At 39.3% G+C, this 18,957-nt stretch overlaps 2 protein-coding genes across 3 annotated transcripts; one reads left to right on the top strand and one right to left on the bottom strand.

Moving 5' to 3' along the window:
* Positions 1–375: 375 nt before the first annotated feature.
* Positions 376–13,645, top strand: slc1a5 (solute carrier family 1 member 5). The gene is made up of 8 exons (XM_079611279.1): positions 376–2,096; positions 7,251–7,293; positions 7,390–7,452; positions 7,741–7,907; positions 8,034–8,267; positions 9,160–9,354; positions 9,436–9,570; positions 11,430–13,645. Exons 1-8 carry the CDS (start codon positions 1,546–1,548, stop codon positions 11,662–11,664), a joined length of 1,623 nt encoding a protein of 540 aa, XP_079467405.1. The 5' UTR covers positions 376–1,545; the 3' UTR covers positions 11,665–13,645.
* Positions 13,646–14,565: 920 nt separating this feature from the next.
* Positions 14,566–18,530, bottom strand: fkrp (fukutin related protein). 2 transcript variants are annotated; one of them, XM_079611280.1, is made up of 2 exons: positions 18,318–18,530; positions 14,566–17,899 (listed from the first exon to the last, which is right to left on the bottom strand). In XM_079611280.1, exon 2 carries the CDS (start codon positions 17,587–17,589, stop codon positions 15,979–15,981), a length of 1,611 nt encoding a protein of 536 aa, XP_079467406.1. In that variant the 5' UTR covers positions 17,590–17,899; positions 18,318–18,530; the 3' UTR covers positions 14,566–15,978. The 2 variants fall into 2 exon arrangements, with proteins under 2 accessions (XP_079467406.1, XP_079467407.1); XM_079611281.1 differs by having other exon boundaries at positions 14,568–17,899; positions 18,125–18,429.
* Between the last annotated feature and the right edge of the window lie 427 nt (positions 18,531–18,957).

Here is an 18,957-nt window from a genome sequence, read left to right as displayed (position 1 = left end):
AGGCTGAATTTGGAATGGGATACTATACTACTCCCAGATAAAGCGTAAAGCAGAAATAGTAAAAGTAGTATTCTACTTTTCAGCTAGTATCCGTGTGGGGCAAGTTACTTGGTTAAATCATGTTTTTTTATGATTCAGATCATACAAATTCCTAAATCGCCACCTCGTTAAATTGTTGCGTTTTTCAGTGAGATCGTGTTGGAATATCTCAAGGTGTGTCGAGTATAATTAGATCGTCAATTAATCAGACAAAAATAATATCTTAAATTCCTTCGTTACCTCAAATCACACTAAAAACTGTATTTTTTTATATTGGTCCAATTGTACATGGATGTTTAGAGTAAATAAATTTTTTTTTTTTTTGCTTTTCGGACGTGCATTTAAATGACAACGGATTTCAAAGTGCAAGTTTTTGGAAAATTATATCATTATAGTCTCTGTGTAAACTACAAAAACGTGCATTTGTGAAAACGGTACCGTCAGGCTCATGCGTATTACATGTTCAGTCTATAGGCGCATAGTGTTTCTTTACAAAGTGACATCGCCAACTACTGGCCAGGCAGCAGAATACAGCGTTTTTAATCGTTTTCGCAGACAGAAATACCTCACAATGTTCAAATGAAACACCAACTAAACAATAATAAATTGATGAGTTTGTTACATATAATAAACTTAAGCCACACTAAAAATGTCTGAATGCCATTAAATATTAAATCCATGACTTCTGCAAGCAAATGATACTAGACCTTCTCAGAGAGAGCTTCCTTTAAAAAAAATGAATAAATTGCAATTAAATAATGTCAGAACTTTTATTAGACTGTTTTTTCCCAAATACTTTTATCCAACTACACTGTAAAAAAAGTTGGTTTGTTGTAATTAAAAATGTGAGTTAATACAATGAAGAAGAATGGTTTAACAGAAACTCAAAATAGTATGCTATCTTCACACATTAGTTATCGAAGTTGATTTGACAAAATATAAAAAGTTGTGATAACAAATCATGAAAATATTTTTTTTACAGTGTAACTTTTAGAGGATGTATGTATTTTGTTCTTTGTACTCTTATATAATCTTTCCATTATATCTTCTTTTTTATATTTCTAAACCAATCAAACTGCTTTTTTATTTTTTGTATTGAAAGTGCTTGTTTAAAAAAAAAGGCACTTGGTTTGATATTGATATTTGTTTGATACTATTATTCATACATTTTAAGGCCACTTGTATAGCCTATTATATAAACTTTTATATGATATATAGGCTATTCATCCACAATACCTGCCGTATATCTATATTTCAAAACCTCTCTCAAGAAGAGGATATTAGGTAAGCATTTTTCCAGCACATTTGCATGACGCACGCCCCGCCCTATGACGTTGTCTTGGAACTTCCTCCGACGCGCGCATCTTTACGCCGCTTTTTCATTTCCAAGCTGCCAGTAGCACACGAGGAGAGAGCAGACTCAGCAGAGACAATCAGCTCACACCAAAGACTCCTAGCGCTTTAACATTCACTCTCCGGACACCAGGAATCCTTCAGACAGCAACAATGACAGAAGAAAAGATCTCCATAGACGTTGTAAAGACGTCCAACGGTGAAGCGCACATAGGCGACCCGACCGGCGTCGCCAATGGCTTGAGTGACCGCAAGACGAGCGCGCCGGAGACCACCGGGCAGAAGCTGAAACGGATCGCCATGGCCAATCTGCTGGTCATCCTGACGGTGTCAGCGGTCATCATCGGCGTGTTCATCGGGCTCGGCGTGCGCTCCGCCGGGTTGAGCCGCACTCAGATCATTTACTTCGGGTTCCCCGGTGAGCTGCTCATCCGCCTGCTCAAAATGATCATTATTCCTCTGGTGGTCTGTAGTCTGGTGTCCGGGGCTGCCAGCATTGACCCCAAAGCCCTGGGCAAGTTGGGCGGCTGGGCGATGCTCTTCTTTCTGGTGACCACTCTGATCGCGTCTACTATCGGCGTTATTATGGCGTTCATTATACAGCCTGGTGCCAATGACGGGAAAAAACTATCCATCAACTCACTGGATGACAGCGCTGTTCCCGAAGCCAAAGAAGTCATCGATTCATTTTTAGACTTGATAAGGTGAGTCAACAAATTTAAATCGTTCATATTAAAATGTAATTTTAAAATTCAAGCACATTTACGCCAATAAACACGTGTTCACACATTTCGCGTTTTTTATTCGGAATTAGTCCCACAGTGTTTACAACTCTTTCATGTTGTTAAGTATCCTTTAAACGAGTGAATTATGACGTATATGCAGCCTGCCACGTGGTTATTGTGTGGAGTGTATCGTGTCAGTTTCGGGAACGAATATTTCTTTTGATACGGATCTTTTCCATGTTTGAACGGTCTGAGCATTTCGTTCACGAGTCGGACCTAATTGAATAGCAGAAATTAACAATCGTAATGTACAGGCATTTTATCAATACGCATATAAAACTAATTTGGCATTAAAAGCATTTTTTCATTCAAGTGCAAACACATTTTGAGCTGGGGTAGAAAATAAACACCGCTATTAAAATAAGGCTCAACCCTAAAAAAAAGCGACAGCAATATATGGCTGCATGTGCCTTATTGCAATTTTAGAGCATTTAGGCGATGCCAGCGACCACATGACGCAAGAAGAGCTGAATGTTACCTTTATAAGCCAAGCGTTCGAAAGAACCGATTCGTGGGAATGATTCGAACTCTTCTGCCAGCGTAGCTTTGCCAAACAGGAAGAGGAAAGAACACATTAAGTGAATATGCCAAGAACAAGAAGGAAACATTTGTGACATTATATAACTAGAGTAAAACAATTGTACAACATCTGTTAAAAAAACCTACTGTTATTGCCAACATAAAGTGAATCGGAGCAGTCACCGTCTGGCGACATCATGGGGGAAAAAAGTATTCTCAGGAGCCACCTTAACGAAGTATATGTTATGTTTTTAAAATTAACCACTTTTTTTTTTATTAACGCCACTTATTTTTTCATCAACTAGGCCTATCGTAAATTAATTCAGTGACATTGTTGTGACTATCTATAGCGTGGGTTGCGTGACGTTGATCTGTGTGCTGTAAACGGACACTATAGTTGCATCAGCTGCGCGCGCGTCGCGTGTTGACGCATAATCCGCGCCAAAGAGGATGCATGTTGATGGGTCAGAGTTTATAGATGTGTGCCCTTCCCTTTTCTTGGTGTAGTTTCTGCAACTCATGATAGAATAAATGCACAAATAATCTGTTTTTCTTCAGTGGTGCATCTGTAATTCGTTATTAAAATGAATAGACATTCTAAAGAAAATATGTATTATTTGAAGAGAGGCAAACATCTCTTGCATTCCATTAGAAATACCTAAAACCAACTATGGGTGGGAATACCTAAAACCAACTATGGGTGGGTTTTGGGGGTTGGCCCTGTTGTCTTGTAAACAGGTCAAATTTCATCATGTGTTTTACAGAGTGATGTGAAGAGGACACTGTGTTCTCATTTCCATCGCCTTGCATGGCTGACACCGCCGTCGGTGTATGAATGAGTGAGTGAATGGGTGAATGTGAGGCAATATTGTAAAGCGCTTTGGTGGCCATTGGGTCTGTGAAAGCGCTATATAAATGCAGTCCATTTACCATTTACCATTTACCTACAAAAACAACAATAAAAAATACACATTTTGAACGGTTAATAAGCCTTCTAAAAAATTTCACCAGACAAGCATGTTCACTAGAATATTTACAAAATGTAAATATTTACACTGACACAAATTAGGGTGACCTGACCCAAGAGAAACATGGTTTTTCTGTTTTTTGGCGGTCTGTCATTGGAAATGTCAGTCGGCCCACAAAGTGAGATATGTAATGTATTGTATACCTTTTTGCTTAAAAAATAATATATATATATATATATATATATATATATATATATCAGTCATTTCAACTCCATACCTAATCTTTTTTAAATCCGCATTCAGGTCCCCTTTTTTATTAATAGATGAAAACCATTTAAATGAGGTATAAAATAATGTTTTAAACATCCGGTCACCTTAACCGAGATTCAGTGTTTTTTTCCTCTGCATCTCATTGACATTGATTCTGGATTCCGGTTTCAAGACAGGGAAAGGAAGAATGGGTGATAATTGTTATGGCCGGGTTTCGATTGCTAACAGTCGTTCATTCATTCCCACATGACCGAAAGAGCAAAAAAGTCTAAGCCTGTTTTATAACAGCATTGAGGCTGCTTTAGGTTAATGCAGTTTAATAACTTCTAAATATATATATATTTTTTTTTTACTATTTAAGTTCTCATGTGCTTCCTCATCATGCATTTTCTTGTTTCATAAGTTTGACCAATTGCTCAGAATACAGAAGTTATCACTCAAATGGAAAAGGTTTCAGTCTAGATGTGTTGGATTCCTAATTTAAAGCCAAACTGAAACTTGTGTTGTTCCACATGAGGGCCACACACACACACACACACACACACACACACACACACACACACACACACACATACATGTGCAAACATGGACAACAGAAGATGGGTTCAATTAGGCAGCTGATGTAGCTCATGTCATCCATCAAAGGGTCTTCTCTAGGAGTCTCATTGTGAATAAATCCTGCCACACAATCACAAGGACCACCGTGGACCCTGCTGATTGATTTCACACTTACACGCACGCAGTCAGAAGGTCTTTCTATTTAAAGTCTACAAACAGCATGTTCTGGCATCCGTTTTTGTAAGTTGTTTCAGCTGTTATCTGTAGTTGTTGCCTTATCAGGTTGTCTAAGGCAACAACAACAGCACGTGGAACAAGACCTCATTCCACCGTATTACGCAAAAGATATAGTTTATCTTAAAGGTTAAGAGAGTCTTATTCTTGCGAACCTGTGTTACCACCTTTCTTTGTGGAACACAAAAGAAGTTTTGAAAAATGTTCACGCTGCTCTTTTCCAGCCTATGAGGTGTTAAGTGCGAAAAAGGGCCAAAAACTACCATAATAGTGATCTAGACAGCTCACATGCTAGGCTATATCTTTTCAAGCCATATTGTTTGGTTTATGTGCCAAACAGACTGAAATTTAAGTAATTTCACTGGAAATCTAGCTTGACAGCTATGATCACCATTCACTTTCAAGGTATGGAAAAAAGCAGCTTGAACATTCGGTTCTACTGAAGAAAGCAAGTCAAATGCGTCATGGAATGTCATGATGGTCGGTAAATAATTATTTTCTGGGTGATTTGTTCCTTTAATCCATTAGTGTGTGCTTTATGTACAGTGCATGTGAAATCCACCCCCCGCACAACCTGGCCTTTTTTGTGTAAACTGAGTTTTTTTTTTAGACTGGGCAAAGTCAGAGTAGTTATATTTATCTGTTAATAGTTACTTTTAATATGTAAGCAAACACTGGACTTGAGATAAATCTTTGATAAAAGTTTTGTCAAGGTGTGTGAAGTGCCATGTTTCAACAAGGTGTCTCCCTTTTTACACGCCTTCGTAGAAACTTCCTTCACGCCTTAGTCATTAAATTGTTGACATATTTGTCATTGTATGGTATTAATAGTAGTTGTAAATGATGCATAAAAAGCTTTGGAAACCTGTGACAACATTTGAGTGCTTCAATCATCAAATGTTTCAATGGCGTAATCTGGTGTTACCAGTGTTGCTGTGCAGGTTCCTCCTGGTGTTTTGGGTTCCATAAAGAGTTTTGCACTTATCTTAAGTTCTAACGTTCTTTCGAATGTTCAGGCAAAGGAAATTTGTGGTGGGAAAGATCCCTGGCATAGATGTATGGCAGTGACCTTCTGTCTGGGATGTTGCACAGCCTCATCTTCCAGTCTCATCTTGCTTCAGCTGTACTATTTTACGATAACGTTTGTCTCCTCACACCTTCCAGGCTTCTTTAGGTGTTCGTGGGAATGATTGCGATTTATCAAGGTCCCTATATGGGCAACAGATTCCAGACGTGTTCAGAATAAAGTCTGTAACGCCGCTTTTTACTTGCCTTTTTTGGAAATGTAACTGGAGCATAGTTGTTTCACTTGGACTAAATGGCATGTTAACATCATACCAGGCATTATTGTTCCATCCGATTGAAGACTTCCTTTTTTTTGTACGCACACAATCGTATTAAGGTCAGGGATGCCGGACTATTCCTGAATGTCTGTGTTTGTCATTAATCCCCATGTCCAGGCAGGTCCTAGTGCTCATCTAGTTCTTCTCCATTAGAGAGAAAGGGGTTATAGTATTGTATAGTAGTATAGGGGTAGGAGGTAATGTGTGGAATTGGGATTAGTGGAGGCCGAGGGATATAATCGGACTAAATTCTCCAAGTTATTTCCACATCAGCCTGCTCACAGATTGGCTGGTCAGGACTGTGAGGATTTGTATTGCCGGTGGGCTGAAACTGTGGCTAGAATTGGATCTTTGTTCTCTCACTACCTTGTTCTGAATAGTGTTTGCTAATGCCCAAAGTATACTTCAGTTTTGATGTGAACGCTTGGCTTATACATACAGACGAATGCACAGCCTTTCAAAATATATTCCATTTGATAGTAGTGTTGTCAAAAATATAGATATTTTGATATTTACCGTTTAAGTCACATCAGTTAAAAAATGCGTCATGAAGAGTAAAAAAACAAGTCGCACTGGACTATAAAAGTTTTTTAGAAATTACTGTAATTTCACAAAATCCAAGACAGAGAACAGACATTTAATCTTGAAAGGCAAGTTATTCAACTACACAATAGCACACAGAACAACAGGCTGAATAGGATATGCTATACTCCTTTTCTGCAGTATCGATTCACCGATACCAGCTGCGCGTTCTCACTCTCTTCTCTTCAAATTGACTCGCACCCGCATCCTCTCACTCACGCGTCTCATTCGCTCCGGTTGAATGGTGCTTGTATTGCCCATAACTTTACTCATTCCCGCAGGTTTCGCACTCACACCAAAAGCACATGCACCACTGACCTAAGCAGCGCTCTGTGTGCACATCAATTCTCTCAAACAGCCCTCGAGAGTTGGGTTACAGTACTCGTGTAGCCTACTATGCTGATGACAATTGTCACGTGTCAGGTATACCTAGTAAACGCTTAACTGAAGTAGGCTATAATTTTCGTTTTAGTCAATGCAAGATATGAAAACGTCAACTTCTGACATTTAGTTAGGTGTTTGATTTAATTGGCTGATTCATTGATATCTTATTTTAAAGTATGTCAGTTATATAATTTCTACCTTTCTCCTCCTTTCAGAAATATCTTCCCATCTAACCTGGTATCAGCTGCCTTTCAGTCGGTAGGTTTAACAAGATTTGTTTTAACATGAAAAGAAGCAGATGTGTTTTACGTGACGTGTGATTATTAGATGATTCTGAACGTTATTTCTTCACAGTATGCCACGGGTTACAAGATTGTGAAGAATGATACCAACTCGACCATCTTCTCCTTGGAAAAGGTACCAGTCCCAGATTTACCTTTGGATTGTCTTGAAACTCCATTTATACATTTATAAAAATGTATCTAATATAAAAATATTTAATGATTAAAAAAAAAAATTATAAATGCATGGATTTTTTTGAAATAAATAAAATATGAGTATAATATGTATTATGTATACTAAATAAAAAAAATCTAGACATTCTAGAAATGTATTAAAACATTAAAATATTAGTGGTTGAATGCCATTTAAAAAAATATTTCCCCCCCCCTTTTTTTGAATTCAGTCATTTGTCTTTTTGTTTAGGTTCCAGTTGGTGCAGATGTGGATGGCATGAACATCCTGGGTCTCATCGTGTTTGCTATGGTATTTGGGGTGGCCTTGAGGAAACTTGGAGAGGAAGGAGAGATCCTTATTAAGTTCTTCAACTCTTTCAATGAGGCCACCATGGTGTTGGTCTCCTGGATCATGTGGTGAGGAAACATCATGTACTTTTATTGTGGTTAGTGATGTTTGTTCCCAATTTGTGGATCGTGGTGTCCTACCCATTCATCTCTGTGCTTCCGTCAAACCATATCTCAATATCTTCCTGTCTGAAGGTATGCACCACTGGGTATCATGTTCCTGGTTGCCGCTAAGATTGTGGAAATGGAGGATGTCAGCTTGCTGTTCGCCAGCCTCGGGAAGTACATTGCCTGCTGCGTCATTGGCCATGCCATCCACGGTCTCATTGTCCTCCCGCTCATTTATTTTGTGTTTACACGGAAGAACCCCTACACTTTCTTGCTGGGATTGGTCACTGCTTTGGCAACTGCCTTTGGAACCTCCTCTAGGTAATTGGACAGCAGCTACTTACACTCTTCATAATAAAGGTCCTTATTGCCTGTAGTTATAGCAACTCAGTTGTAGGAGCTAGCCATCAGGGCGGTTCCCCGAGAACTAAATGTTCCCTTAGGATCATTTAAGTAAGGAATAATTATCTCGGGACAGTTAAATTATTAAAAAAAGAATGCACACCTGCGGTGGTAATGCGGCCAAGATTTACACCTTGGGTGTGGATTATTTTTCTAATAATTTAATGGTCAGAGTCAATTATACCTCTTATACTACGGTTACCACACCTCAAGACATTTGTCGGGTTTTTGTCCTTAAAACACGTGTGTGTGTAGGACTAATTTCTTACGCATCTCACCCTAAGCCTCCATTGCTAATTCCAAAACATTATTTTAGATTCTAGTAACGGAGGCTTCAGCCACTGATAGCAGTCTTATGCAGTTATTAATGCAGTTATAGAGAGCTAGAGAGTATGTCCTGTCAATACAAGATCTGCCTAGAACTACTTATGCTGTGCGTTTCCTTGAAAATAATTGCACACCTTAGAACGTTAGTCAACCAATCAGATTCCAGCATTCAACAGCCCTGTAGTATACATTTAAATTCAACATATATGGCATTGCTACTAAAGCATCCTTTTGGAACCTCTATTTTTAATTTTTAGTTCTGTATTAAAAAAACCTGGTGTTTACATCCGTATTGGATCCAAACACAAGTGGAAGTATCATACACCTCAGCTGTCTCCTCTGATCTAATTCCTAGCCTATTAGATTTGATGTTTTATTACACCACATTTAATTTTGATTACTCGCCTTGTTTTGATTTGATTTATTAAATGAGTATTGCATGTGCATAATTAAGCAGAAAATAACCATCCGCTTTTCTGATCAGCTCCGCCACGTTGCCCCTAATGATGAAATGTGTGGAGGAGAACAACGGTGTGTCTAAGCATATCAGCCGCTTCATCCTGCCCATCGGAGCAACCGTCAACATGGACGGGGCCGCCTGCTTCCAGTGTGTAGCTGCGGTGTTCATCGCTCAGCTTAACGGAATCCCGCTGAACTTCGTCCAGGTCATCACCATCCTGTGAGTTCATTGGATGTTTTTTAGTCACCTCCGTACTCTGCTTGACTGGCAGATGTTGACTAACTGTTATTTCCTTTATAGCGTGACTGCGACGGCGTCTAGTGTGGGAGCCGCTGGGATCCCTGCTGGAGGGGTGCTGACGCTGGCCATTATTTTAGAATCAGTGGGGCTGCCCACCAACGATCTGTCACTCATCTTGGCTGTGGACTGGCTTGTGTGAGTATCAGGTTTAGATGTTTTTGTGGGGTAAAGATAAGGGTGCTCCAATCAGGATTTTTGGGGCTGGTTATCGATCAGTGGAAGCTGTGTTGGCCGATACAGATCACCAAAATAAATAGTACTATTCTTTACAATAATGCATTTTAAGTATAAAAAAAATTGAGAGATGAGAAAGTATTGTGAATTGACAACTCTTTATATATTGGAAAGCAACATGTGCAACATATTCCATTCCCTCTCTTAGAGGTGATTAGGGACAGCTTAGAGCTTAACAAATATAGCATTACTGCGAAATAAAAATAAATAAAAAACAGAACTGTCTTTATCAACAAAGTAATCGAATGTAAAACAGCACTGCATAGTCTTCACTGTATGAAATAAATATAGATTAATCCTACTAAATCTACTGAAGAGTGATTTTCTCTCTTTTGTTGTTTGATTAACATTAATGACAGACGACAGCAGGAATATTAGGCTGCTGTCACTTTAAGACTGAATGCACGGATCCAATACACTGTTACACGCAACTTGCTTCCCAACGGTTTGTTGATTTAAGACATAACCAACCCTGTTAAAGTGAATACTCACCAAGCTGGGCATTTTGACACATTTCTGTGTGTATTTAACCGTTGTAGGAGCCAACCTGAAGCTCTAAGTTCACTTTGCTCGTCCGTGTTCCACTCCGTCTCGGAGCGCTCTTATAAAAAGCCGCTTGAGGAACAATATCACTTTCGCGGATTTGTGCAGTTTTAGTAACTCTTTATTATCATACACCTCCTGCAGTTTAGCAACAGTAGACTGTATTTTACGACAATTACTGATCTAGTTGATGTGGATGTTAAGCTTGGGCTTTTAGGGAGGAAAGAAAGCACACCACTGTGAAGGAAGGAAATGCACTTTATTCTTGCTGCCATTGCTGTAGGTTTGCTATCGTTGGTAATCTATGACTCTGACTCTCCGTAAAGACGAGAACAAATTTATTGTCCTTTTCAGACATCTGGTAGAACTGCCAGACCAGTGAATGAAGTGAAACAATTGCCGTATTTTCCGGTCTATAAGCCGCTCCGGAGTATAAGTCGCATTTACTTAGAAATTTATTTCACAAAATCCAAGACCAAGAACAGACATTTCTCTGGAAAGGCAAGTTATTCAACTACACAATAGCACACAGAACAACAGGCTGAATAGGTGTCCAGTATGTTAACGTAACACATTAACAGTTATTCAGCTACACAATAGCATAAAGAACATGTACCTGGGAGGCTGAATAGGCTAAATTAACATTAGCCAGTGAGTCTTACAAGTTACCGGTAACTGGCGGTAAGCAAGTTCACCAAGCTCCCTCGATCTCGTTCCACACACTGAATCCATTGAATTCTTCCTCTGTGTCGCTTCTGAACAACTCCGCTAGCTAGAGCGCCCTCTCGCGGCTGTAGACGGTAATGTTTTCTCTTGGTTCATCTCAGTCAGTATGACTTAATTTTGATAAATAAGTCGCACCTGACTATAAGTCGCAGGACCAGCCAAACTGAAAAAAAGTGTGACTTATAGTCCGGAAAATACGGTATTAATAATAATTTTAGCTGCGCATAGAAAAATTCTCTTTACATTTTAAAATCTATAAAATTGTCTTTATAGAGACCACAGATAAAAATGTATAAAGCTATTATTGGCTGATAAGAATCGACGCCCGATCAATCAGAGCACCTTTAGTTAAAGAGAAAGTTGGCGTGGGAAAGCTGAATGGATAGCTGATAGGGAGGAGAACAAGAATTGTTTGCATTAAAAGGCATTATTATATTATTGCATTCTCGTTTTTGAAACCATGAGAATAATTGCCTTTTTTCTTCATTTAGCGATCGAACTTGCACCGTCATCAATGTTGAAGGTGACGCCTACGGAGCAGGTCTTCTGCAGTTTTATGTGGATCGCACCAGTAAAAAGGAGGGGGCGGAGCTAAGTAAAGTGCGAGTGGAGGAAGAAGACCCCGCCTCCAAGCCAGAAAGCTCTCCACTCATCGAGAAACAGGGAAACTTTGAACTGGAAGAGGTCGTTGGACCTAAACCCTGTGACCAGGAGTCCGCCATGTAGATTTGCACAGTATTTCAGGAAACTTTCCTTCCCTACCTGCCTGTTCTCACTAAATCAGTCTCTGCATCTACGCAGTGACCATGGGAGAAATGCCGGTTTAAATTAAGACAGGACAAAGACTACATGCTTTTGGCCCTCCGCTAAGCCCAGCTCTTTAGGAAAAGAATCTGCCAAAACTTATGCACATTTAGATGGAAAAATGCTTGAACAATTATTTATTAGATGCTGGTCAGACATTTTTGAATTTCTTTTCTTTTTTAGTTACATTTTGATGTTTTCTTTACTCCATTTATATATACAAAAAGTCAGTCCGGCCTTTTAAAATAATATTTTTATTATTATTATTATACATGACCTGATAGTTCTGATTATATGCTCCTAATTTAAAACTTCTCTCAACACCTTTTTAATGCAAAATATCTCTTAAAAAGCCAAAGTACCTTCAGAACCTCTGCATCCTTTACGGTCTTATCGACGCACCAAATAATAAGTTTTAGGTGGCATGCTGTTCCATTATGCCGCTTTGAAATACCTCGTTCGTGCTGATTCCCTTTAAAACACCTCAGGCTCCTCAGATGTTGGCCCATCTAACAGGTGCTGATACCGTCACTAAACTCTTGCTTTTAGAGGAGCCAAAAGGAAGGTGTAGGAAGTCTGACAGTTAATAGCTGACATCTTTGTCTATGCAGACACCATTACGTTTTGCTGCTTCCTCTTTGGGGGTCAAGTTGATCAGACAGGTACACTAGCAAGTTTTGTCTTTTGTCTTAAAGCTCCAAGGCTGTGGAAACCTGTTGGTGAGAGAGTGCTGGTTGATAAGCAACTATCTGTGGTCAAGAGTTGTAAAGGTTTGTTTTGATCGGTTTCAGAAGAAAGCCATAGATTAGAACATGAATCCAGACTGGAAGTGAGATTTTTGGATTTATTTTAATTTTTTTGTATTTAAGATCGAATAATGCTTCTTCATGTGGTGTAGGAACATGTTAGATGTGTTAAAGAAAATTCTCGAGTTAGTTTGTTTGTTTTTAGAATCATTTTTTTGTTTGCTTAAAGAATTTGTGTATGAATACTGTTTGTATATCCTTTTTGTAAAAAAAACTAAACAAAATACAGAAATGAAGTATACAATTTTGTTTGCTTTTTAAAAGCGTACCTCAGATCTGGTTGGGGTCTTTTTCTTTCTTTTTTTTTTTTTTTTCTTCTATGCATGTTATTGGAGGAGAGCACAAATATGAAATGCCTGCCATTTTCTAAAGGTAGGGAATTATGTGGAGGAGGAATCCGGCAGAATATTCTGTTAATGCAATTTACTGGTGAATGCTTAACTGTAACTAGTTGCTTTATTCTAAATTTCCTTTTTTATGGAAATGTTTTATAAATGTACAACCTAAACACACCAGCAGAAGGAAAGTGCCAGGCGACAGGGTGCGAGACATTCGCCAGTGTGTACTGTATGTTGACCAAATGTTTGTCACAATGACGAAAAGAAAGTCGACATAATAGCACCTTTCTGTAGAAATCACTTCACTTTGACTCCCATTTGATCAGTGCGGATAAATCCGACCAAAGACGAAACATTACTCTTTTTTTTTTAGTTGTATTTACTTACCATCATTTTAATAGGGTGTTCGGTGCTTGTAGTCTGCACTATTATCTATCAGTCTATCATTTCTGTTCTGTTCCGTTAGTGCTCAAGATGTATTTCAAATCATGGATGTATTATTTCAATTTACACGTGTTCTGTGTGACTAACTCCACTCCATTAAAAGCCAGTAGTATGTGCAGTACTGTAAAGGCTTCTCATTCCAGGTGGCTGTAGTGTAGCTGCCCTGTTGATGCTGATATGTGTGGGTTTAACAGGTGGCTGTATCATAAATGGTTACGTGATGACGTCATCAGCGAAGCCAAAAAAGACTGTTAAGAGAACCAGTGAATGTACTCCACACTGACTGCAGAATAAAGACTTTCTTTTTTTAAATAATTCAATGTTGTCTTTTTTTTTATGAGTTCCCAGCCGACATTACATGGTGGGGCCAATGTATGCATGGTAAGGGTTTGAGATATGGGCCCCAATGTGTTTGGGGGGGTAATTCAGATAGGACCAACATGGAAATCATGGACAAACCCATACAGGCTTTATAATAAAGCTACTCTGACTGACTCTGAAACCCACGTAGGGCCCATAATGGGGCTGATTCAGATAGGGCTGACATGAAGCCCATGGACAAACCCATTTGATTTAGGGCCCATACTGGGGCTAATTCAAACAGGGCCAAGATGGAAAAAACATATAAACCCATTTGGGGCCCACACTGGGGATAATTTAGACAGGTCCAATATGGAAGTCATAGATAAACCTCTTTGGGGCTCAAATACCCACCATGAAATGTTGGCTGGGAAAATCACTAAAATTAGGTAAGTATTGGGTGCCCGATGATTGTTCAATTAACTAAAGGATAACCACTTGTTTGTTTGGATATCATATCTCTTTTTGTCTGTATTATGTTTATTATACAGCTCTCTGGAACACTAGCTGCTGATTTCCTATGGTGCTTCATATCACTCCACAGTCTTTCTTCTCACATAGTTTCAACTCGCAACTCAAAATCATACCAGTGCATTTATTTACTTGGCAAGAAGCCCTTTAGTGAGAAAAATAATGTACAGTCAGTGCAAAATTAACTCCTTTAGGGAATACAAGACTCCAGCTTCTGACAATATTTTAGGTTGATTTAGAATGAATAAATATAACACTATACTGCATATGGAGCAAGTTCAGCATGTTTGAAGACTTCATGGCCTACTGCGACACCTTGTGGTTTATTTAATATTTTGCAGTAACTATATTTCCACTTGTCCTTCAACATCAGACACCCTGAAAACCAAATTAAAAACTCAAAAGTAATTCCATGTGATTTATTTCCAGACATTTGAAATGCATTTACATGTTAAGACACAGCAAGTGGTAAAGTTCTGTTATTGTTTATTTGTTATTACTTAATCGTTTAAATATGTCATGGTCATTATGTACGTAATGTACTATACAGAACATTAAGAAGCACATTTGTGAAACACGGTGCCAAAACCAAACAACAACAAAAAAACTAAAGAATAAGAAATTCAATTCAACCAAAAATTTTTTAGGTAAAACAGTCTGACAGTCAAAACAAAAATGTAAACAAGTGTAAACATTTTTTATCATGCAACATATTATGTCAATAGAAAATGAAACAATTCATACAGCATGAAAAACAAGACCAATATCAGTCTAAGTTACGGTACCCGGTGCAAGTAATTAATAAAGTGAATAGGTGCATGAAACAGTTTTACCAAAAAGTCTTCCAGCCTCTTTCTACATCAGCTTACACGTCTCCGTATGTCAATGAAAACATCCTACACTCTACAAAGTTCATAGTGGTATAATAATGAACATACATCTGAAAAGCAGTGGAGTTATTTCAAGGTTTAAATGTGTTATTAAATGGTTCACTTGTAGACCTACAAGCATGAATAATTTTTTCATGATGCAGTTTTTTTAAAACTTGTGTTTCTCTCGCAATCAGTTAAAAAAAATACTAACTTTTGTTATGTTTAATTACTATATAAATTGATATATTAATATCATGTATTATAAAAAAAAGAAGAAGCTATGACCTTTACGCCATTTTGACAATCCTGGGATTCAGCAGTATACAGGTGAAACTCGAAAAATTTGAATATCGTCCAAAAGTTAATTTATTTCAGTAATTCAACTTAAAAGGTGAAACAAATATATTATATAGACTCATTACATGCAAAGTGAGATATTTCAAGCCTTTATTTGTTATAAATATGATGATTATGGCTTACAGCTATGAAAACCTTTTCACAAGATGCAAGCCATAATCATCAAAATTATAACAAATAAAGGCTTGAAATATCTCACTTTGCATGTAATGAGTCTATATAATATATCCGTTTCACCTTTTAAGTTGAATTACTGAAACAAATTAACTTTTGCACGATACTCTAATTTTTTTAGTTTCACATGTAAAAACATTTTTTTTAAATGTTTTGACATTCCTGGGATTCAGCAGTTTAAAAAAATTACATACTTTTATTACCATCGTTACATACAGTATATATTTAGACTATTTAGAGATTCATGAACAGATCACAACACACACATATAATAAATAAAATTGGCAAGAAACACTAACATTCAACTTTTCAGACACAGACTGAGACATTTAGTCTGGTAGTAATACTCTACAAAGATTTTAAAATGTCAGAAATGCAGTATTGCACAATTGTGTGGCATCAAGTTACTGCTTGCTATGATCCTAACGTGCGACTCCTATCCAGCCTCTTCTTGGCAGGGTTCGGGTACTGGGGGTTCTCAATAACCCCTTCCCCAAACTTGAGTTCCAAGAAGGCACGATGGTTGTTTGGACCATACGCGGTGATGCCAGCAAATGGCATTGGCACCAGGGGTTGCAGGAAATGTTCTGGGAACTCCACGTCTTGTTTGTGCTCAGTCCAAGTGTCCCTGGTCATAACTCCATTACGGGGGTAGAAGGGCCACAAGTCTACATGCAAATGGTTTGCTTCACTATACTGCACGCGGTAGAAGTCACCCTCGACCGCTCGCTCCCACACATAGCCGTTAGCATCCACCAGTGAGCCGGAGTCCAGGTTCTTTAGGTAGTCGCAATTCGGTACGTCCTCCATGTAGATGCCCAAGTCCACGTCATAGTCCCATGGGATTACGTCCTTGTGTCGGGCAGCTCCCAACAAAGAACCCCCTTCCAGCCAGTAACGCACACCAGAGCTTTCCAAGATGTTGACAACATATTTAGTGGTCTCTCGGAGGGCGCGCAAGCAGCAGGGTGGAGTCCAGCGCTCCACGTAAAGGTATTCCGGTGTGTCGTCACGCACTGTGCCGAAACATCGTGCCGTCTCTTTACTGCAGCCAAACCACTGATCTCGTCCATCAGGCAAGATCACGCGCTTCAGGCCAAAGCTGCGCAAGAGGTGATTGGTTGCATCCTTCAGGCGACTATCCGCCTTCCACTGGTTGTGCGCAGAGGTAAACAGCGGCCGATGACTGGCGGAGAACGAAGGCCCCTCCAGGAGCTTGACCTTCCATCCCCGCAGAGATGTTTGGACAAACAAGGAAGACATCAGGGGGCGACCTAAAGGAACTGAGAGATTGAAGAGGTCCTCGGTACGGATAAGAACCACAGCGTCTCCCTGCAGGGCTGTGCAGACGCTACCGCTGCTCCCTGAGGCCGCAGGGTTGTAGGTGGCGGTCCATTCCCGCAGATTCACCCGAAGGTGCAGGCATTGCACTGCCGAGCGGGTCAGCACCGGCGCAGCAACCAGTCGGACCGGCCCGCCACCTTCCCCTTCCAGCTCCCGAATGAGACGCTCAATTTGTCGGCCGTGGTCCAGCTCCACACCATCTGGAACCAATAAAGCAAATTCCGTCTGCACGTTGAACTCGGGACGGTGAGTTTGCGGAGGCTGGTCAGGGCTCGGCGACAACACCAGGAGCCGGGCTCCCTCGGGAAGAGCCAAAGGAGGGTACGGTGGACTTTCGGCTACAGCGAGGAAGGGCAACTCTGGTCTCTGGCGCAAAAAAGAGCGAGCAACATCACCAACATAGTTCTCAAAGTCTTCAAATTCGCGAACAAGGATCGTGATGCGAGGGCCACGCATGTTGCTCTCAAGGCCTCCCAATTTGACGCCGCCAACTATACTTCCACCAACCAGATTACCCATACCTCCCAGTCCTGGCACAGGAAGAGAGGCTTTCTTTAAGCCCTTACCTTGTTCCCGACGTTTCTCCATCATCTGCTGCTGGGCCCGTGAGACATAGTATAGGATGAGCAAGTTCAAAATTATTGCTCCAGTTAACAGAGCCTGGCAAAAACTGATACGCATTATGGCTCTTATTGTTAAATGGCTTTATGACACATACAGTAAGTGAAATCTCAGGTAGAGAGAGGACAGACAATCTTGACCGACATAACTCAACCAATTTTCTGAAATCTTGAACATTAACATTCTGGTTTGGTCAAAAGCAAGCAAAGTGGAAAGTGTTTGAGGTAAATATTTGATGAAGCATCTTCTCTGACCAGATCAGTTTCGGCTGATTCCTTTGTGTCAGCTGATCCCATCCAGGAAAACAAGATTGATGGACAGATTCCACATTCAACTCCATTGCAGTTCACCACAGGTCATTAAATAAATGCTAAACATGGGGACAAAAAAGAGAGAACATTTTAATAAACAATTTAACTTTGAGCATTTCAAAGACAAAGTTATTGTTTGAGAAATCCAGATCAAATTTGTATTACTACAAAAAGCCTATTAGTCATCATTACTATTATAAGTCTAACCAACAAAGATGACCTAGAAATATACAGAGATGTTCAAATCGGCTGTCCCAATTAGAGATGCGCTCTAGATAACCTACATTCATATTTGAGAAACTCTTCCTTGATCATTCGAGACATGTCCATACAAATATAGAACATGCATGCGAAATTAAACATAAACAAGCCTACAATCATCGATTCATGTAGATCTATGTAGCCTTTGATCTTAAACGCATACACATATTCCCGTTGGCATGCAAAACGGTATAAATCACGATTGTGAGAACTAACATTTTACGGTTTGATTTAACATTTTCCTCATCAGCAGATTGTCTGCACGGTATTCTTGCTATTCTTCCCCATGCTGATTCGGAAATGAGCAAAGGAAGTCCGAGAGAAGATCACAATGTCGCAGGAAGCTCACACTACAACTGGGTCGCCCCGATCAATCCCGTAGAAACAGAACGAGCGCGTAGAATGACGGATAACGTGGAACTTGAGTTCTCAAGTGGGCAGGGCTTAGCGGTGATGTAGGTTAAAAAATATAGTGTATTTTTGACTTGTATTATCTGTATGCAAGATGTGTTTTTTTGTTTTTGTTTCTTACAATTGTATTTTTTTCTCTGCAATTTAATACGATTTTATAAAACAAAAACGGATGAAATAAATTCGCATTTAGAAATTAAAATTAGAAAGTATAATATGCAGTTTCGTAATTGAAAATATAGACCGTAAAATATCTTGAAGAAAAACTAAATATCTTTAGGTAACATTAAAAATATGAAGTGACGCGACATTACCACGTGATAGCTTTTACTTTTCTCAACGCTTGCCAGGATGGTCCAATCCTTTGTGATGACTGGGAAAATGTATGTATTTTTACTTTTTGATCAGCCACAAATCTTTCTTCTCAATAGATTTAAACGATTAT

The sequence above is a fragment of the Phoxinus phoxinus genome, assembly GCF_949152265.1.
Source record: "Phoxinus phoxinus genome assembly, chromosome: 4".
Taxonomy (NCBI): Eukaryota; Metazoa; Chordata; class Actinopteri; order Cypriniformes; family Leuciscidae; genus Phoxinus; species Phoxinus phoxinus.
Note: the sequence above shows the minus strand (reverse complement) of the source record. Positions and strands in the feature narration are given on the sequence as shown.